The following is a 23,263-nucleotide window of genomic DNA, read 5'->3' on the forward strand; positions in this document are numbered from 1 at the left end:
CCTTTATCCTCCTCACGGCAGTATCACCCTGTGAGCTAAGATTTTGACATATATCTACCTCACGAACTCCTTCCAGATCTCTGCTTCTGATCACTCCCTTTGACGAATTGAGGGAGATATGTGGAGTTACCGTAATGGCGACATTGCAAAACACCTTTGATTTGAGAAGGCAGGCTGAATGTTTTTCAGTTAAACACTCAACCAGCAACCCATTCTTGATTTTCTTGACTGATTTTGGCTCACCAGCCAAGCCAATAATTGCCTTGTGAATGGCAAAAGGAGAAAGTTTATTCAAGTCCCCATCATCAGTGGAACCGATGACGAGAAACCTTGGCCAATTTTGTGAAGATTTCTTAACATGTTCTCGATGTCATGGACTCCTCGTCCAAAGACAAGAAATCCGAAACTTCGGTGTGGACCCTTTTCAGGGTCCCATCAAAATTTTGAGTTAAATTTTGGATGTTAGTAAATGAAAAATTCATCAACCATCCCCCCCCCCCCCCCCCCCCCCCCCCCCTTCACAGAGTCCAACGAAGGAACATGGTGCTGCGCATAACCAACCAGCAGACAGCCATGCCAGGGATACATGGTTGATATACTTGGGCATTAAAAAGCAAAAACACCAAATTGAACCTAGCCACCACCCTAAGAGCAACAGATACACATGGTATATAAAACAATGTTTGTTCTTGACTGTATAAACAAAACAAAGGGTTGTATGCTCCAGAGCATGGCGTGACCAGCCGATTGATCAGGTCGGGCCATTCCTGACCTCCCGTCTACGTGAACTCCGGGCTAAAGTGGTGTATTGTCAGTGGCAATATACTCGGTTGCAGACATTAACCATGACTCAACCACTAGGATCCCATCATCCACTTCACGGGTCGCACCTCACGGCAAAAAAGGCGCCTTATAGGAGTTGTGCATTTATTGGCCATTCTATAAAAAAGAATGTCTCTTCCCCCCCCCCCCCCCCCCCCCCCCCCCCCCCCCCCTGCACCACGATGAGGTTAATGCACTCGCAGAGGATATTTTTTACTTCAACTACATTTATAACATAACTACCTGTATGGTACAATGAATACAGTATTATACCGACACGGTACCGGAAATGATCGTTAGCGTGAAATCCAAAGGCCTGAAGTGTTAAAGACGTTTATGGACAATCTGGAAAGTAGACAAAGGGGGAAAGAGAAAGACGAGAGAAAATGCACAAGGAGAAACTGGAAATATTACAAAGTTTGTGTATTGTACGTGGAAAATTTACGGCGGGGAATATTATGACGTCAGTTTCAGAAAGATGTATGACGTCAACCGTGAATGACGTCACTAACTTGAGCGTTGACGGTTTAGAAAAAAGAAAGAAAACGGCTGTTCTTACCGGCAGGGCCTTGAATCACTTTATTGAAATGAGGAAGAACATGTCAAGAGGAAGAACATGGGACAAAGCCTGGTCCTGCTAGTTTTCCAACATCTGTTACATTAAATCAACCACCTAAATTACGTTTCTTTTCAGGTGATAAACTGTTTAATACTTCTTTTGATGTTTGGAAATATCATTATAACTGCTCGTTGAAAGACAAGTCTGTTTCTTTCCAGGTATTGTGGAAGGCGGTACAGCAGTCCTTACGTGGTAAGGCAGCTACTGCTGCTATGTATGTGGGTCCCGACTGCGATGTTAGTCAGCTCGTTTCCAAGCTAGAATGTATGTTTGGTACTGTAGTTAGAGGACAAAGTCTGCTATCAGTATTTTATAGTGCTCGTCAAGAGGAACGCGAAGATGTCACTTCATGGGCGTGTAGACTGGAAGAGTTGCTGAACCGAGCATCAGCGCAGAGTAACATCGCAGCTGAAGCAAAGGATGACATATTACTCAGGAATGTCCCTTTAAATTAATCATGTTAACTGTTTTACTGTTTTACTATAGTATGCATGTAAATATGAATATTGATTAATATAGTGTACAGTAATTTGAAATAACTGTATAACGTGACCCTTACATAAGATTCATATTATTTTTGATAGAACACAAAATACAATTAGAAACTGATGACCACATAATAAAATGTTTTCTCAATATTAGCATGAATAATGTCGCTATCTACTGTTTCAGTCCTACGTTTTCCTACTTTTGTGCTACATTTTCTGTATTTTCATTCCTAATTATTGTGTCCTACTTTTTCATAAGGGTGTGCTGGACAGCCTGATTTTATAAAGAGGGGATGGGCACCCAAACGTACACAGCCCTAATAGGTTTTGTCAGAACGAAGACGTGCCAATATGTTAGTATACATAACTGGAGGGCCAAAGATGTGGTCCCCACCAACCCACCCTCTGGCTACGCCCTATTTTTTTGTTTTACTATTATTATCATTATTTAACTTCATGTATGGCTTTGGTTTCATAAATAGGGCAAGTGCCGTATTGTGGTTGGTTCAAGCAGTGCAGCTATGTTAGAATACACCCCCCATAAACTTCGCAATCCCACAATCTAAACCACAGCCTGCATAATTTTTGCACAGGCGACTGTATCCTACTGTAGTTTTGTAACCTGTCGTGCATAAAATTATGGTACACTGATAGCATTCCCTCACACCTTGTATTTTAATGTTACTGCTCACGCCCCTTCCCCCTTTTTAAACAAAAACAAATTAACGCAAACAAGTCGAGGGTCGTCGCCGCGCCTTCTTTTCTTTTGCTTCTCGGCATTCCATTATAAATTGCCGAACAACAATAAAACATTAAGATGAAAAAGAAGAAAAAAGATACAAACAAGACATTTTAATTTATCAGTCCTGATAAGAAAAGTTAGCATAGTATGTTTTAAATGTTCTTTTGGTTGCACTCGACGTGTTCTTGTGCTTCGATTTACTGAAGTAAACATGCTTTCGTCAATTTAAATCATGTTGTCATCGTAAATGTATCCTGTAGTGAAATACGTGAATGTCTCCTCTTGTCAGCGTTTTAATTAAACAACGATATTTCTAAATAAATTAAGGGAAAAATTTAATCGGCAGATCGGTTAATTTTTCTATCGACCTATGCCAATTGGCAGCCATTATTGAAAGTTTGTCTAACCTTGCATCGCGTGTGACGGGGGCGTGGTTAACTCGTCATACGGAGGGGTCAATTACGTCATCTTACTCGGCCCAACTTCGGACAAGGCGTCCTAATTACGGACAGAGCAGTCGAGGCGCAATATCTACACCACTTCAGCATCAACCTGTTTACAAATCAACACAGAAACACTTGTTTTGACCGTTTTACACATAGGAAACGGTTTATTTAGCAACTAACAAGCAGAAAAAGACATGTAAGAAACTAGGTCAAAGTTTTAGTATGGAAGCACGGTTGTGTCAAAAATCCCGTGCACGTTTTTCTGCATAGATATATTTTGACTTGCAGTATATATTGAATACATTGTTTATATTATGTGTACCACTACATCTTTATCAATAAATAATTAAATAGCCATTAATTTTAAAATAAAATAAAATGAAATAGCACCTCTGTTGTATCAGAGTAATAATTTGTTATATCACCAATAATATAAAGAAGGCCCTAATTACAAGTAAACATTTGTCGTAAAACAATTAGGCCTAATGGAATGTCATATTGGAACTTTAAATACACATTTTTGGAATGTAAAATTGAAACTTTTTACTCAAATTCATGGAATGTAAAATTGAAATTTTATATACAAATTCAAGGAATGTGAAACTGGAACTCTTTCTTTTTTTTCACACCTGAAAAAACATTCACCCTTTGCAACAACTTGTGCACATTCGTGACAAAAAACTGATCTTCAGTCAAAACACCAGAGGCATCATGTGTCACAGGTATACAGTCAACATGCATCCATCTGTCACATCCATCACATGCAACCCACCTGTTTCTTCACCCCACACTTGCAAACAAATAAAACATTTAGTCTCACTTTCACACCTGATACTAGCTGCATTTGTGGTTTTTTAATTTTGGGTTCCATCTTTAGTTTTGATTTTTATTCTCTTTTTTTTTATTCTCAATTTTTTTTGTTCTCGTTTTTCTTTTCCTCTCGATCAATGCGGTTTTTTTTTCTCAAAAAAATCTCATCACTTGTGAGGACAAAGTAGGAGTTACCTTTTTTTTTAGACAGGGTGTGAGTGCTGCTTCTAACAACTGGTTTGTGGGGGGTATGGGAGAACATCACTATCAGGGTCATTGGGGTGGGAGGCGTTTCCCGTAGATGTTACGGGGGTGGCATGATTGTGATGTTGATGCTTGGGTTTTTAATGCTTGGCTTTTTAATCTCTTCCAGGTATCAAATAAAGCTGAGTTTCTGATGGTCTCATTAGACAGAAATTTGGCTTTTTGACTGCTGGAGAGGGTATTTTCCAGAATATTCAGTGCCTCGGTAGCTGGGCAGACTTAGTAACCTACACTCCAGTCTTCAGGTTGTCAATACTGTCAACAGTGTTTGGTAAGGTGGCTTCCTGTAACACTTCTGGAGTCATAGAATCTTCGACATCTGGTGGTGGGACACTGGACACTGCTGCCACTGCACTCACTGGCAGAATTTGTTCCGAGCTGCCCTGAATGCGGTCTGCGCTGGTAGATGGAGATGGAGATGGAGATAAGGTCTGAGCTTGCCTACTGGACACCAGTGATGGGGCAAAAGCAGATTCAGGTATTTTTCTTCTGTCGCAAGGAAATATACCACATATTTCAAATCCACTCGACACATTCTTCTCTGTGGTAGACTTTTGCCAGGCTTTAGAAAACAGCCGACAGAAATTTACTTGAGTTCCAGGCTTTTTTGAAAGGTCCAAATACATTCCTATCCATGGGTTGCAGCCAGTGAGTTGTGTGAGGAGGAAGCACCAAGATGATAGTTTCTTGTTTGGCAAAGTACCTTGGCTGTCATGCTGGTCCATGATGAGCTGGGGTCGTCCAGGGCCAATATGTGGTAGAAAATGCCTTTTGAACCACAGCTCACCAATGCCTTGTTTGGTCCAGCCTGAATCCGAACAGCTGAATTTAGAACCAGGTGGTGCGCGGTCAGTATCCATGGGCAGGAGTGACTTTGAAGTCTTTCACTTCACGGTGAAGTGAGGTGGCATCAGCTTGCCAGAAGCATTACCACATGACAGAATGGTATTCTGTTCTTTATTGCCACTTGTTCTAGCCTGAAGATTTCGGATACCCTTTCTGGCAAGGACTCTACCAGGCTTGTGATCCAGGGAAATCCCACTTTCATCTGGAGAAAAGCCATTGTCATTCCTATTCCTAAGCCTGGTAAGGATCCAACAAATCCTACCAGTTATGGTCCTGTTGCTTTGACAAGTTGCATTTGTAAAACCATGGAAAGAATGATCAACCGTAGACTTGTCTGGTATCTTGAGTCCCACAAATTGCTTACTAACGTGCAATGTGGGTTCAGGCCTAGACGTAGCACGGTCGATCATCTTGTTAGATTTGAAACGTTTTGTAGGGATGCTTTCATCCATAATCAGCATTTGGTATCGGTCTTTTTTTTACCTCGAAAAAACTTATGATACCACGTGGAAGTATGGTATTTTAAAAGACCTGCATGGCATGGGCCTAAGAAACCGTATGCCTCACTTTATCTCAAATTTCTTACAGAATAGGTCTTTCAAGGTACGAGTGGGATATACGTTATTCGATTCCCACTCCCAAGAGATGGGTGTGCTACAAGGTAGCATCCTGTCAGTAACTTTATTTTCCGTGAAAATTAACAGCATCACCCAGTGTTTAAAACCTGGCGTTGATAGCTCGTTATATGTCGACGATTTTCAGATTTGCTACAGGTCGTCCAGTATGAGTATCATTGAACGTCAATTGCAACTTGGATTTCGATTCTCAAAGTCGAAATAAATAAACTTCAACAATGGGCAACTGACAATGGATTTCGATTCTCAAAGTCAAAAACCGTCTGTATGCATATCTGCCAGAAAAGAGGTCACCATTTAGATCCTCAGCTGTTTCTGGACAAAAATCCGGTTCCATTTGTGGAGGAGACCAAATTTATGGGGGTTATTTTTGACAGGAGGCTATCTGTGGGGAGCAGATCTAAAGGTTATGCTCCGACTTTATAGATCTTTAGCTGGTCTAAGCTTGATTATGGGTACATTGTGTATGGGTCAGCACGAAAGTCTGACTTGCAAATGCTAGATCCTATACATAACCAGTGCTTTCAAAACATCTCCTGTGGAGAGCTTGTACGTCGATGCACACAAACCTAGTTTGGGTGCTAGACGTGCAAAGCTTTCTCTGCAGTATGCTACAAAGATTAAATCAATGCCAAAACATCCTGCACACAATGCGGTGTTTGATAATAAATATATGAAGTTATTTGATGCGAAACCGAATGCGATTCGAACATTTGGTCTTCGCATTAGGCAGTTTTTATCAGTTTCCAACACTGATTTAACAGACATTTTGGAAACGCCTTCATATTTTATTTTGCCACTTTGGTGTATCAAACCACCAAGAATTGTATTCGATCTTGTTCATCTAAAAAAAGATCGCACAGATGCAGTTATTTATAAACAACATTTCATGGAAATCCAAGAGAGGTGTATATAAATATGTTCATATACTTGCCATTTGTGACACCCAATAGCCGATACGTATTTTTGTGTTGGGGGTGTCGTTAAACAAACATTCATTCATTCATTCATTCATTCTACCAAAAACTGTCCATTGAAGGTACATTCCTGAGTTTGCTGCAGTTTTTAAGATGTTATCGACTAACAGACTTTTTAACGATTGTAATTACATATGAAATTATTTTTTTCGGCACAAAATATTAGTGGCTGTATATTAAACCTGTTTCTGATCGTTCTAATATTCGTACTAGGTTAAATTTCATTTTATTTCCTAAAATATTGTTTTTTCGTACGTACGAAATTATTTGAAGACAAAATCCAGTTTGGGCTTCTTACAAATATTAAGACGACCAGAAACACATTGAATATGCAGACACTGATATTCTGAAAAAGAAAACATATTTAATATGTAAGTTTAATCGTAGAAATATTTTATTAGTCGGAAACATCTTACAATGGAGCAAACTCGGGAATGTCCCTTTAATGAACTTCTTGGGACATCGTACATATTACTGGCCTTTCTGATGCTCATGCCATATGGGTTTTATTTATTTATTTATTTATTTATTTAAAGAAGGGACATTCCTGAGTTTGCTGCATTGTAAGATGTTTCTGACTAATAAAATATTTCTACGATTAAACTTACACATATTAAATATATTTTCTTGTTTAGAATATCGGTGTCTGTATATTCAATGTGTTTCTGGTCGTCTTAATATTTGTAAGAAGCCCAAACTGGATTTTGTCTTAAAGGGACATTCCTGAGTTTGCTCCATTATAAGATGTTTCCGACTAATAAAATATTTCTACGATTAAACTTACACATTAAATATATTTTCTTGTTTAGAATATCAGTGTCTGTATATTCAATGTGTTTCTAGTCGTCTTAATATTTGTAAGGTGCCCAAACTGGATTTTGTGTTCAAATAATTTCGTACGTACGAAAAAATATATTTTATGAAATAAAATGAAATTTAACCTAGTACAGATATTAGAACGACCAGAAATACGTTTATTATACAGCCACTAATATTTTATACAGAAAAATATATTTGATATGTAATTACAGTCGTTAAAATGTCTCTGTTAGTCGAAAACATCTTAAAAAGTGCAGCAAACTCAAGAATGTTCCTTTAACCATTACATTCCATCTGAAATTATAAAGCATTATTATATACAGATATGGCATGGAACCAAAAAAAAAAAAAAAGTTGGTGACCGCAATGGGCTTCCATTATTTATGACAAGATGGCTTTGTTTAGTGGATTTTTCTTGAAAAGTAAGCTAATAAATTAATACATTTTGGCATAAAACATGTAGATAATTGATATGATTATGTAAATAGGTACTGTTTTGTACTTTGCATCAGATGAATTTGCATAATTACCTGGAATTGTGAAGGTTCGTAACTTCGTTTCGCCAATTGTCAGATCCGTCTTCAGTAGCAGCTGTGTTCGAAATCGCCTGGCACTTGCAGGAATGTTAACTACGTGATACACAATTGCAGAAAACGTGTACAAAGACAACTGGTCAAGGTTTTATTCATTAATATTACGTAGTAAACAAGCAATTACCCGGAACGTCCGAAGTGTGTTGTAAAAACATCTGGTTATACCGAAAATGAGCAATGAAAGGTACCATTTTCTTCAATTAATACTTTGAGGCTAGGGCCTCCACGAGTCCAAAATATTGGACTCGAGTACTCGAGGGTCAAACTCGACCCGGACCCGAGTACCCGACATTTACACTAGATGATGATGAGATTAAAGAATAAAGTTAAATAGAATTATGCATTTTAATTCCAGGGCTGAACATGGATGCCAAATCATGTCATTAGTATTGCATTTAGAAACCGGTTGATATATTTAGTGTTATGATGGATGGACAGCCAGTTTAAAATAAATAAAAAACTAGCGCATGATCTTATAATTATTGTGTCACTTATATCGTTGATTATCTAATCCTGAAATTATTGTCCTACATTGTCCAGTGTATTATAGTTGATTCCACCTTGTACGGGTACTCGAGTCCTGTGAACGGACTCGAGTCTTGCTAGACTCGACCCGTGCCCGAGTACTCGTGGAGACCCTATTTGAGGTAGGGATTGTAGTACTGATATTTATGGGTCATAGTTTGGTTGATGTATTGCATATAGTGTTTTTAAACACAAACGTTAACTTCGTCGTCTATGAGATTGTATTTGGTATAGTACAACCTACATATTAAAATTAATAAATTCCATACTGAAGGTGCATGTACGGGGATGGGCCAGTTCGGTAGTCGAAACCCCTACGTGTTAAAGACACTATTTTGTTATAATTTATATTTTAATATTGCAACTACCAGTGACATCGGCTGGATTTGGTTCGAATCAAGTTTCATTATGCGACTCTCGAGCCGTGAAGATTCATTTGGAATGTTCTTCCCACACGGGAAGTCGTTTTCTTAATATATTATGTACTACAAGTTATTTAATTCTGAGTCGATTGTTTTGAAAATAGCACACAAAAATAGTAGTTTTTTTCCAAAACTTAATTATTTACTTTTCTTCTGACGTCAAATCAAACTGACATTATTGGAAAAAACATTATTAGTGGAGGCTGGGATGGACTTATAGAACACTCACAGTTCAAACCAGTTTGGGTTTGCAGGCACGACGGAGCGTGGGGGGGTGGGGGGGGGGGGGGTCGTCCAATAAATCTGAATCAAAACTATTATTGGTAGTAAATCTTAAAGTGCTGTGCCAGACCATACACTAAAATTTCAAATTCCATAATTATTTGCTTTCTTTTTTACACCGATATGTAAATCAATAATTACGAAAATGTCCCATAAAAGTATTAAAACATCACTCCCGTAGAACACTGCCGGAAACGACCGAGTAAAATTCTCGGTAAAAACATTTGCCTGTAAATAGCCATGACGTCACGAAGGGAACGCGCTTCACAGAAACCTACCACGAGATGACTTCCAGCGCAAGCGAAAGTGGGACCGACAGCGACTGCAAAGTTCATTGATCATGCGATTCTTCTTTCTATGATGAATAGTGTAGTAATGACGACCGGACTAATATTTGTGAAACACAACAAATGATGCCTGATCAGTTTGAACCTGGAACATCTTCCGACGAATCACCGGCCTGACAGATGACGATGAAAATGGTCGTGGAGACAGCTTACCACTAATTTACAACTTTTATTCTTGTTTTGTTCTTTAGCTTTTCGTGCGAATTATTTTGCTACACTTTATGTTCTAATACTTGTGATGTAGAAAAGACGATAAATAACACTTGAATTCTACGAGTCAAGTGGACCCGATATCGGTAATTTTAAGAAATAAACAAAAACGACTTTTAGTCCGTCCCATCCCTCTATAAAGATGTGTTTTTTTGTGAATAATTTCAGTTTGATTTGACGTTTAAAAAAAAGAAGGTAAAAGTGTTTTGGAAATAACAAAACAATACTATTTTTTGTGTGCAGTTGTGAAAACAGTCTGCTCAGAAATAAATAACTTATTTTAATTTTAAGAAAAACAAAAACGACTTTTAGTCCGTCCCATCCATCCATGAAGATGTTTTTTTGTGTGAATAATTTCAGTTTAGTTTGACGTAAAAAAAAGAGTAAAAGTGTTTTGGAAATAACAAAACAATACTATTTTTTTGTGTGCAGTTGTGAAAACAGTCTGGTCAGAAATAAATAACTTACAGCACATTCCATAGTATGAAAAAAGATTTTCTCTGTGGGAAGGTATAGCAAAATTAATTTAATGTATTTATAGTGTGTTTTACAGGGAACGCCTTTTTTCATACTATGGAATTTACAAGTCATTTATTTCTGAGCCGATTGTTTTCTAAGATGCATACAAAATTAGCTCTTTTTTTTCTTTTTTTTTACAAAAAAACCCCTACATTTTTGTAGGATGAGACGGGCTAGGCTATAGATACTTACTTGTTTGTACTTTATTGTTTTAATGTTCTCGAACTGTAAAGAAAATCTCACAAATGAACGAGATGCAAACAACAACAAATCAGATCTCGATGATTGCCCGAACCGTGCATGAAAAAACAAACTGACCGGAGTTGAAAGCATAACGCAATTTGGGACATTGACGATATGCACCCCAAGGTCGTTTCGGTGTGGATGGCGTCGGCTTGTTGTCATTTGTTTTGTGTCGCAGAAAAATTGTTGGTACGGCATCTTTTTTAAAAAGCCATAACACATGGTATTCCCATATCTCGCTTAAGCCGACAAGCCAGTTCGGGCGAATCGAAACTAAAGTGCCTGCAGTCACAACGGTCTCCTGCATTTTCTTCCTGTCCAGTATTTTCACGTTGTTTTAATCAAATTCACACACAGATTTCTCACAGCAACGTTACTAGGAAATGCGTGAAGACTAAATTTATCGGCTTTTGTATTGCTACAGCCGCCAACAACACGCCGTTTAACCATAATAAACACAAAAGAAGCAATGAACAATGGCGCTGACTTTCGAAAGGAGTTCCCTTCATGACGTCACGGATCAAATCTTACGGAAATTCCCGAAACGAATTCAGCTGGTTCTGTTTTTCAGGGGAATATTTTTAAATGGAAAATATACCGGTATATAAATTTTTTACATTTTTTTTTTTATAATTTTCTAATCGTATTAAATAATATCTTTATTGATATAGCTCAATACATCATACATCTGGAACAGCACTTTAAGGCAGAGATGAATTTTACTTATAGAATGCAGTAAATTGCATTTCAGGACATCTAATTTTCAAAATTATATTTTGTATCCTCGATCTGTCATCTGTATTTCTGACAAAAACTATTATGACTGATTTAACAACTACAATTTTTTTCCAAAGCATCGTGCTGCAACATTGTTGTGCTGGGGTGTCGTTAAAGATTCATTCATTGCTGTACTATGTATAGAGACTGCTCTCAAAGGGACATCAGTTAAAATCGTCCTAATCCTCTTGAGATGTGATATCTCAACTGTTTGTCTGATTGTAGCTTTTATGGAGAAAATAATTTTCACAAAGTAGATTGGGTTTGGTCTAAAATACTAAACAATGACCTTTATTTAAGTATGATGGTGTAAACAACCAGATTTATACATAGTGATTCAGATCGATGTTGGTGTTCATACAAAGCTCTGTGATAAAAGAGATTACTTCATTCAGCTTTCCGATAGTCAAATTCCCCGTATGTCGAGCATTATTCCTTCTGCTCCAGCTTTTGGCATTTACGTTTTAGGACATGTTATGGCCTACTCTCTCTCTCTCTCTCTCTCTCTCTCTCTCTCTCTCTCTCTCTCTCTCTCTCTCTCTCTCTCTCTCTCTCTCTCTCTCTCTCTCTCTGACAGCTGAGGGCAATATATCTTCGCAAGCCAAGGTACTATTCCGTACAGCTGATACTGTAGTATGTTATAAGGAGTGGTAAGTTGGCTTGCGAAAGTGATGGTGAGTAGATCGTCCTCGGTGGACTGTTATGGGTTTTTTTTTATAACGTGCCAGACAATGCCCCACGACTGGTATATCAGAGACATGTGTGTGTACCTATATTCACACACACACACACACACACACACACACACACACACACACTGTTCAACGGCAGTAAACAACTTAGAAAAAGATGTAAAAACATTCTTAAAACCTGGATTTTGAGAATATGTAAGGAATAGAATAATATATGCATATCGGTTAGATACCATTTAAACGTATCAAAGTCGCTTTCGCTTGTTAGATACATTTTAAAACAACTCGTGAGATAACTAGTATATGTCAAACGGCTGTAAACAACTTTTAGTAGGAAAAGATGTAAAAACATTCTTAAAACCTGGATTTGGGGAATATGTAAGGAATAGAATAATATATTCGTATCAGATACCATTTATCTCATAACTCGTTGTTTAAAAACTTTTTCGATCCATTTTAAAACAACTTGTTTTGAGATAAATGGTATCTAACGGTCACTCATGCATTATTCTCTACATATCAAGCATCAATAGCAATGACACGTTTTATAAACATATTCACATACATTTTGTATCTTAAAATACACACACACACACACACACACACACAGGTGCGCGAATTTAAAAGGTAATCAGTAATATAATTATGAAAAAAATAATCATCTAAAATGTTACAATTTTTCTCATTCCAACCAGTGCACCACAACTGGTCATGGCTTTAGTATGTGCTTTCCTGCTTGTGTGAAAGTGCATATAAAAGATCCCTGGCTGCATTGGGAATATTGTAGCGGAGTTAGAATTACCAAATGCTTGACACCCAATAGTCGATAATTAATTAATCAATCAATCTGCTCTATTGGTGTCGTTAAACAAAACAAACTGATATGTTACCAAGAGAATCATTCCTACATGCATAGAAATCAGCTGCCAAAAAAATAAGCAGTCTGTCAATCTACCAAATAGTTAATAAGAGGTACAAAGTGGGCCGAGTCAAATGCACGTATAGCCAAACTGGCGACAAAATGGTCCACCAGGTGTGACTATGTTCTCACTATCGACAAAATGGAACGGGACGACAAAATGGGCTGTAACAGTGCATGCTCATCACGTGCCGATCTTAAACGAGACACCATTCTGATAGATAATTTTGCCGATGCTCCCAAGCTCCACCCCTGGCTATAGGGATACTAGTTTTAAAAATAGAATAGCGAATGTAATCTTTATTCTGGGCTGTTATTATGCAGCCACTAGTAATTAGAATAATTCCATGAACATAAAAACAATACATATATTCAGTTTAAAATGTTTATTTACAGTAACAAATGACTATGTTGAGTTGTCTCCCTTGCTTTTGTACAGGTAGACCATGATGTATTCTGACAGTGGAAAAACAAAACAACTATGTTGAGTTGTCTCCCTTGCTTTTGTACAGGTAGACCATGATGTATTCTGAAAGGAAAAACAAAAACAATCAAGCTTAGTGGTTAATATTATAATTTGTTTCTTTATGTGTATAGACCAACATTTACAAGAAGTCTTTGAAATATCGGTTACGTGTGGTGAAGGATTTATCAAAATTAAATAAAACTGGAAATGTAATTACGTTATTATTATTATTAGTAGTAGTAGTAGTAGTAGTAATAGTAGTAGTAGTATTTGTTTATATCAGATGGGCGATCGGGTGGTGAAGAAATGTGAGTTTACACCTGTTTATTAAAACCTGCAATCTCAAGTATTATTTTTTCATATTAAACAGAAGTTAATTTAGCAGTCACGAAATTTGTTTCAAAGTTGAAGAATGCACTCGGAAGTGTAGATTCCTAAAAATAAATATTTTTCACGAATCTATACCACGTACATTCTCTAATATGTCTTCTTTAATAGCTAAATACTTTACTAAGCAAACCCATCACCTTCACTTGGTAGAAAAACGTTGATTTTAAGTCATGCAATACAACCTACATCACTGTAAGTAATCTTTAACTCTAATTGTACTAATTAACACTAATTGTATTCGTAATTGTTTACAAGTGCCTGCTATATATCACCAATTATGAACGAAAATACACCCAATAGTATGTATACATATGTTATTATCTGGATGAAATATTTTCTCTCATTTCAAATACCAAACTGTTTATCTTGATATTATAGACAGGCAAGAAGAATATACTGTGGTAATACTTGCAATCTTATTTTAAAACAAATGTCGCTTCATCAGTTTTTCCTTTGATGATTGGTTACCAATGCATCTGATCGTTTTTGAAAAAACCCCAATTGTATCTATACAAAATGGATATGAGGTGCAATTACGATAAACTATCTAAACCTGATTGATTACGAAACAAAATAATGATGACACAATGTCCTGTCGATTCAATTTTTTTTTTTTTTTGTAGGTTTTTTTGGAAGGATTGCTTTGCCAGGTGTTTGCACAGCAGTTTATTAAATAAAAAGTTCCAGCGGAACAAATATATCATCGCGTTATGTGTTTTCAGTAGGATAGGCGAAATATATTAACAAACAGCGAAGATACCGTCAACAATTAGAACAGATTTATACAAAAAATAAACCATATTATGTTGTTTTTTTAATATGATTTTTATGTCAACTCGTGATGTGTGACAACTTTATTTTCACTCATTGCTTCGTAATTCGTGAAAATATGGTTCTCGCGCATCACTCGTTGACAAAAATCGTATTCGATCCCCCCCTCCCCTCCCCCTCCCCCATGAAATAGCCTCTACGTATGCATTGTATCATGAAACGATATTATAAAATGAGGAGTGGAAATTGCAGCTCTAAGTAGTTTGCAGTCTGGATTTTGTATGGCCAACTTTTAACTGAGGTTAAAAATGGTATTATTTTTTACTTATACAACTGTAATGATAAACACAAATTAATAAATGAAGTTAAAACTTACATCTTCAGTAGTAATTTCCGTATACATCGTATTGGTTGTTGTATTTGTTGTCGTATGTGTTGTATGTATTGTCGTATTTGTCATAGCTGTTGTCATAATATCCATCATTGCCGTGTCCGCTGTTTCCGTGTCCACCGTGTCCGCCGTTGCCGTGTCCGCTGTTTCCATGTCCACCGTGTCCGCTGTTGCCGTGTCCACTGTTGCCGTGTCCGCTGTTTCCATGTCCACCGTGTCCGCTGTTTCCATGTCCACCGTTGCCGTGTCCCCAGCCTCCGCCGTTGCCGTATCCCCAGCCTCCTTGACCTCCCCAACCTCCTTTGCCTCCCCAACCTCCGTTGCCTCCCCAGTTTCCACCCCAACCTCCTTTGCCTCCCCAACCTCCCTGTCCTCCACCCCAACCTCCTCCGAATCCCCAACCTCCTCCGTGTCCTCCCATACCCATTTTTCCTACTCCCCAGCCTCCCCAGACGCCGGCGGAGGCAGCAGCCAAACAGACCAAAAGGACAAGAACTGATTCTTTCATCATGTCGATGTCTGCAGAGAGGAAGGGAAAAAAGACCCAATCAATACGGAATTTTACAAACTGGAAAATGTATTAAACAAAGGTATAATAAAACCTGTTCGTTGATCTTTGAGTGTGGAGTATAATAGAAAGTCATGAAAATGGTAAAAAAAAACCTATGGTAATTCAAAACATGAAGTGCGGTAAAAAAAAAAAGAAAAAAAAAAGAGAGAGAGACAAGAAGTTAACACCCGGATTTATAATTAGATATACGAATTTATAGCATTAAAACTTATTTATTGTCCAAGAGTAGCCTATGTGGCGACAGCGGGTTTCCTCTACACTCAATTGCTCGTCTCGTCCATCCTTACACTATGTACTATCCAGAAAATACGTGCAACTTGGATGGATTTCCAATAAATGTCCATCAATATATTTTTATGGGTCCAACTGCCTGCATCGTGAAATCGAAGTATACGACAGCTATGACGAAGTAAATCGTGAAAGAAACCTCTCCCTATGGTACAACTGGCAATAACGGGAAATAAATCTAACAAACCTGAAGGAGGCCATTAACATAAAATCTATTTGCATCGTGAACGTGAAACTGAAATTAATTGTTTTAAATCGACAAAGATAAATTACTATTGCCTTTGCTTTATATTTCACATGCGAGAAAATCCAATCTGCGTCTGGTTCCAAATGGTAATTCACTCAAAAAAGAAGAAGAAGAGAGCAGGCAATGTTGATACGTAAAACAATACTATAAAAAAGCGTAATTAAGACATACTCAACAGTGGTGGATGTTCTCAAGCAAAAGAAGGAAGAGTTGAAGTGGTCATCAGATTTTGTTTTCTCTTATATACTAGGCGAATGTGATAATACACCGTAACTTATCTTACTTCCTATTTAAGGTGTGATCAGCAGTTACGTCTTATCCAATAATGTGATGTTAATTTTGTCATAAGTATGGCTGATAGCATTTTAACGACTTCGTTATCAGTCATCAAATACATAACCGTACAAGACATGCAGCAATACCCCCGCCCAGGGCTGAAACAAATCCTTAAATTCGAGCAAAAACGATAGAGGTATTCGGGCAAAATTAGCTTGCCTGAAACCTTGTTACCATAAATGTCCATAATTCTACAACATTAGTTGTAATCCATGTAAAAATACGCAGTGATTCGTTTGCAACCCTATATAGCCGTTTGGCAGTAATGCTAATATGAAGAAATACTGTTATCCTCTGCGAGACAACAGGTTCTTACCTGAATGGTTGGATTTTATTTATTTATTTATTTTTATTATTATTATTTATTTTTTTACATCTGTGTGTAGTGGGTTTTAGCACTGTCCAATGTTATAGCCGGTCTACTTTCACTGATTCAAGTCCAAAACGATCATGTTGCCAATCCAGTGAACAGTGATCAAGCACTTCATCGTTAAAGCTCATCCACTGTATAGTTTGTGTTATTTCATATACCGACAGCGAAATCTTCCATTGCAAGTGAATAAAGCTATGCATAGTGTCTATCATCAGTATTTTAAGTATGAGCTGAATAAAATAAATCAGCTGTCTCCTGAACAGACGTATACATGTAGATTCAGGTTAGCATTTGTTATCTCTAAAAGCTGAAGATGTCATGTCTCATATTAAATCTATATGCTCTAGTGGTGTCGTTAAAAAAAACCTTTAATTTTTCACTTCAAGTATGAATAGAAACCATTTTTTCTGACATCTGTAATGAAAAGTGTGTTTTGTTTGTTTTGTTTAACGGTACCACTAGAGCACACTGATTAATTTATCACCAGCTATTGGATGTCAAACATTTGGTAATTCTGACACGTAGTTATCACACATATTTTAATGAATTGTTGAAAAGCCCACTGTTTTTCGCTTTGTTCATCTGATGATCTTATGGACATTTTGTCGTTCGTTTTATCACCTTCCTAATAATGCTGAAACAATAGCAAATTACTCAGATCCTTTAAATTTAATTAACAGCTTGCAGATTCTTTACTAAATCTAGTATAGTACAAACAACGAGTCTAACATCATCTGCGTTTGTTTCAAATGCCGATACTGAATGAGCACAGCAACAAAAGCAACTTTAATTGTGATTTTATCAAATACTATGTCCTCATTCTTGTTCTGACGATGAGATGGGTTCATTTCTTTGATGGTAGCTGGAAACTCATCTAGTGTATAAGATTACAACTGACGTTTAAGGTTGATGAGTACTTGTCCAGACGTCTCGTCAAGTGTTGCGTTTCCATCTTCTGTTACAAAGAAAGAAAGAAAGAAAGAAGTGTTTTATTTAACGACGCACTCATACATTTTATTTACGGTTATATGGCGTCAGACATATGGTTAAGGACCACACAGATTTTTTTAGAGGAAACCCGCTGTCGCCACATAGGCTACTCTTTTACGACAGGCAGCAAGGGATCTTTTATTTGCGCTTCCTACAGGCAGGATAGCACAAACCATGGCCTTTGTTGAACCAGTTATGGATCACTAGTCGGTGCAAGTGGTTTACACCTACCCACTGAGCCTTGCGGAGCACTCACTCGAGGTTTGGAGTCGGGTATCTGGATTAAATTCCATGCCTCGACTGGGATCCGAACCCAGTACCTACCAGCCTGTAGACCGATGGCCTGCCACGACGCCACCGAGGCCGGTCTGTTACAAAGGAGCCAACTGTCATCTACAAATGAATGAATGTTTAACGACACCCCAGCACGAAAAATACATCAAAATATAGTAATGCAAACAAATAAGGTGATGATTAACATCAATATAAAAATTCAAGATTTAAATAAAAACAGTGTAAAGAGCTGTGCAAAAATACAAATATCACAGATAGATACTGACTTTTACTAAAAATTTCAATTTGTGTTGTATTGGCCATTCTCAAAGAGAATGTTACACCCCTGCACCACGGTGAGGTTACAGCACGCGCAGGGGTCATCTACAAGGCACATTGTATCTTCACGTGGACTCGCATCTGTTGTAAGTAACAGCTAACTATACTTAACTCCAAAAGAAACGCGAAAATTTTAAAATATTAAAAAACCCACATTTGAATAAACTATGTACAAATCGATTAAGTTGACCAATAGCCATCTTGTCAGCGTATCCAATTCCACATAACGCATGAAAAAAACGAGTACAGTGTGACGTCACGCACGTGCTGAAATTGACGACCAAAATCGATCTGGAATGCAAAACGGGTGGATCATGAAAGATGCGAATTGCACGTGAAACACTACCAGGCCTGGGTATAAAAGAAACGCCAGACAGCAATGTTCAACTCATTTTACGAGTAGCGATACAACGATGCCACGACTTAACGCTGATTCCAGACATAGAGCTTTGGGGAATTTGGAGGCCGGAATGGATGCCAGGCAGGTTGCACGTGCTTTCGGTGTCCATGTCTCGACAATCTACCGTCTCATAGACCGATTTCTACAGAACAACAACGTCGTCGACCGTCCACGTAGCGGCCGTCCCAGAGTGACGTCACAGCGCCAGGACCGTTACATCGTCCGAACTCACATGCGTGATCGGTTCGTACCAGCCACCACAACAGCCCGGCAGACAGTGGGAACCCACAACCGCCCCGTTTCCTACACCACGGTACGACGTCGTCTGATCGCCATCCATCTGAACTGTCGTCGACCGTACATTGGACAACGTCTCACACAGCGACACCGCCTTGCACGACACAACTGGGCTGTTCTGCATCGACAGTGGCGGAACCGACAGTGGCAGAACATCGTCTTCTCCGACGAAAGCCGCTACTGCTTAGATAGGGCCGACGGTCGTATGAGGGTGTGGAGGCGTCGAGGTGAGCGCTTCACAGATGCGTGTGTTTATGGAGAGGGACCGTTGGGGAGGGCCTTCCGTCATGCTGTGGGGTGCCATATCCTGGGGACGTCGTGTACAACCTGTCATCTTCGACAACAACGGCCGAGGACGCGGCAGGGGCGTCACAGCACAGCGCTACATCGACGAAGTGCTCACGCCTGTGGTGGTGCCTTTTTTCGCGGGTCACCGTCAGATGGTTTACCAGCACGACAACGCCAGGCCACACACGGCACGGGCCACCCAGGCATTCCTGGCACAGCACAACATCATCACAATGGACTGGCCAGCTTTAAGCACGGATCTGAACCCCATCGAGCACTTGTGGGACGAGGTTCAGCGCATGATGAACCAACGCCCTGCTCCCGTGGTGACACAGCAGCAGCTCCGCCAGGCCGTCGTGGACACCTACAACAACGTGCCCAGGGCCTTCATCAGGAACCTCTTCCTCTCCATGGGTAGGAGGTGTGCGGCGGTCATGGCCAGCAATGGCGGACACACCCGCTATTAGTGGACATGTTTGAGTGGCATGTGACGCCATTGAAGAAGCGCCATGGCCTTGACATTTCAAATGACAATGCGACCTCGATTTTTAACATGTCAATAACATGAAATCTCATCTTTACGAATTGTTTAAGTTTTTCATAGAACATAGAAATTTTAAGAACTTTGGGACGTATTTCAATGAGTGCACTCAAAACCTCCAATCTACGTATTCGCGTTTCTTTTGGAGTTAAGTATATTATCCTGTTCAATTATTTAGACCAAAAGGTTTTTGCAAATGTTACGTTTATTTCCTATTCGATATTTGTTTTCTTTGCATTTACATGAAAACAAACCCAAACCCCGACAGGTTTTATATACAAATCATCATATAAAATGCACGAAGTTGACTTAATTCCACTTTTTAAAAATCTCTGTGTCTTTTGAATGCACGTTATTTCTCCTATAAATAACTAAGGTCATTTGCATATCAAAAGCATCATTCTATAGTGCGTTTCAAACTAATGTTCGGTTCTATCGTCCTATCCGCACAAATCGTAGTATGACCTATATTTAAGAAAATATCTGTAAACATGAAGCAGGCGCGGATTCAGGTGGGGAGTTCAAGTGACAAAACCTCAGTTTGAAAGAAAAAAAATGTATCAAATATTATAATTATATTGTGGAATACACAAGCGCGCGCGCTGAAGGGAGAGAGAGAGAGAGAGAGAGAGAGAGAGAGAGAGAGAGAGAGAGAGAGAGAGAGAGAGAGAGAGAGAGAGAGAGAGAGACGTCATTTATGTAACGACGCACTCAACATATTTTAATCTATGGTTATAGGGAGAGAGAGAGAAGAATATGGTATGCATGCGATTGGTGGAGGTGTGACCCTCTGCACAACCCCAACCCCATTTAAGGCTTCTTTTGTATATGGAGCGGGACGTAGCTCAGAGGTAGGTCGACTGATCGATCCCACATGGTGGACCCATTGGGTTGTGTCTAGTTCCAGCCTGTGCACCACAACTGATGTATAAAGGCTGTGGTATGTGCTATCCTGTCTATGGGATGGTGCATATAAAACGTCCCTTATTGCTTATCAAAATTGCTTATCGGAAACAGTGGCCCATGTGGCGGTAGCGAGTTTCTTTCTCACTGCCATAATGCTCCTTAACCGTTTTGTCTGACGCCACATAAACGTATATCAAATGCGTTGAGTGTGTCGTTAAATAAACATTTCTCTCGTATGTATGTGTAGTCTATATGCATTTCTAGTCAATTAGTTTATAGGTTGTTAGGTTGTTTGATAGTGAATGATATGGAAATAAATTGTTTTTGGTGTTAAAGAGTTCATGCATACATTAAAGTAATACTCCTGATGGGTATGGAGAAATAACTTAATCAGTCGACGAAGTCATTTCTTCATCACTATCTTCGTTAAGGGGGACTATCACAGGGGGTATTTTATTTCTTATAAAACTATTTTGTTTTCTAAAATCTTCGATCTTTATTACATGTTTAACTGCGTCAGAGAAGTGTGTAGGTGTGACAGAGTTCAATGCATGTGCAAGTTCTCTCCGCACCGTGGTCATTTTACCATCATGACGAGCTATGTGCCCTTTGACTTGACTCCAGATCAGTTCTATTGGATTGAGTTCAGAATGTCTTGGCGGCAGTCTTAGACACAAGTGCCCATGGCGTTCAGCAATATCATCAGTAACAAATTGCTTTGCACATTTGTTACTTTTCACAAGTTCATAAAGAACTGGCTTTGTCATGTTACTCTCAAAAGGTATATTTTTGTTTCGTAGCCACGACTGAATTTTCCTTTTTAGCGTTTAGTGCAGGGCATCGTGTAATCTCAGTTAATTTGTTGTGGTAGCTTGCGTTATCCATGACGATAACAGAAGGTTCTGGTAGAGAAGGCATAAGTTGTTCTTCAAACCATTTGATGAAATGTTCATGATTCATCTCACCATGATAGTCTCCGTCTGTTTTTTTAGCCTCAAAGATCAATTCACAGCCATCTATCAATCCATATTTATCACAGCCAGCATGACAAATAATAAGTCTTTTTCCCTTCCCAGTCACCGAACAGAGTTTAGGAACTCGATCAGCAGCGTCTGATTTCGGCAGGTGATTGACGGTACTTGTGCCCGGGTGGATATCTGTCCAGTGGTGGGATGTTGTGTGGTTGACATTCACCCAGGTCTCATCTTGATACACTATTAAATACCCCTGTTCTCGTAAACTGGATATTTCATGGAGATAGGACAGTCTCCTGTCTGATATATTGGCGTCCTCAAAAATCACTTTTCCGGTTGTAGACATATGTTGGTATTTAAAATCGAGGTCATGGAGTGTTCTTCGTAAAGTTGATATGGATATGTTGATTCCACATTCCTCCCTTAAAGCCACGTTAATCTTATGTAATGTAGGTAATTCGCCCTCTCTATAAAATCTGTATACTCGTCGTCTAATAACATCTTTATCAAATAAATCGATGAGTTTTCGGTCGCGTTTTTTTTTACAGTGATTTCTGTGCTTGGATTCGTAGAGCTTAGATTTTTCACAGTTCTTTTTACTGTTGAAACCGAAACTTTAAATGCAGCGGCAACTCGATCGACAATTCGATAAGAAGCATACCTAGGTCTACCGCGCTGATATTCATCTTCAAAATAATCGAAAACGTTCTTAATACACGATTTTACATCAACTGAAGTGTTTTTCGATTTACCCATATTTTTCCTCAAATAACAATAACAAGAATGTCGACTAATACATTTTCAATGAATTTATATACCCTACCTAACTTGTATTTTACGTGGTTTACACATTGCTACAATAGCACGTGCAGTCATAGATGGAAATAATGATGTTATTGACCAAGCAATGCTATCGTATTTTGAACATTCAGGGCTGTGTCTGCGGGATGAAAAAGTGGTTGAACCCATACGAGTCCGAACAATAGCCCTTTGGTTTTTCGCATTACAAATGTAACACGCAACCCCCAAACCCCAGCCCCTAGCACCACCCTAAATACTATATATATATATATATATATATATATATATATATATATATATATATATATATATATATATATACGTATGAGTTCCCAATTTAGAGGCAAATTAAATAACATTTTTATTATTATTTGATGTTGGTGGCCTTTGACATTTTATCCCCCCCCCCCCCCCCCCCCCCCCCCCGGTCTTCTGGTTCCGGCCCTGCATTAAATTTATTTATAAATTTGGAAAGCACATTCCTGCGGTGTGTGAGGTGATTTGTGTTTATTACTGTGCTACACCTCAGTTGTGTTAGGTTAGGTATGGTATGCTAATATATAATTGATATAATAAAATAAAAATACATAATACATTAGCTAAATTTATTAAATATAATGCACC

General features: G+C 38.5%; 1 protein-coding gene across 1 annotated transcript; it reads right to left on the minus strand.

The window, feature by feature from the left end:
* Nucleotides 1-5,075: 5,075 nt before the first annotated feature.
* Nucleotides 5,076-15,699, minus strand: LOC121370018 (ATP-dependent RNA helicase A-like). The gene is made up of 3 exons (XM_041495112.1): nucleotides 15,026-15,699; nucleotides 7,999-8,137; nucleotides 5,076-5,239 (listed from the first exon to the last, which is right to left on the minus strand). The coding sequence occupies exons 1-3, from the start codon at nucleotides 15,524-15,526 to the stop codon at nucleotides 5,076-5,078; spliced, it is 804 nt and encodes a 267-aa protein (XP_041351046.1). The 5' UTR covers nucleotides 15,527-15,699.
* Between the last annotated feature and the right edge of the window lie 7,564 nt (nucleotides 15,700-23,263).

The sequence above is a fragment of the Gigantopelta aegis genome, chromosome 4 (assembly GCF_016097555.1).
Source record: "Gigantopelta aegis isolate Gae_Host chromosome 4, Gae_host_genome, whole genome shotgun sequence".
NCBI lineage: Eukaryota > Metazoa > Mollusca > Gastropoda > Neomphalida > Peltospiridae > Gigantopelta > Gigantopelta aegis.

What these genes read in the sequence shown, in the direction of transcription:
- LOC121370018 (XM_041495112.1), bottom strand. Translation starts at nt 15,526, where the DNA reads ATGATGAAAGAATCAGTTCTTGTCCTTTTGGTCTGTTTGGCTGCTGCC. An exon ending in AATACAACAACCAATACGAT is followed by an intron (nt 8,138 to 15,025) that starts GTATACGGAAAT and finishes AACCTTGACCAG; the next exon opens with TTGTCTTTGTACACGTTTTC. An exon ending in ACGAACCTTCACAATTCCAG is followed by an intron (nt 5,240 to 7,998) that starts GTAATTATGCAA and finishes GCTTTTCTCCAG; the next exon opens with ATGAAAGTGGGATTTCCCTG.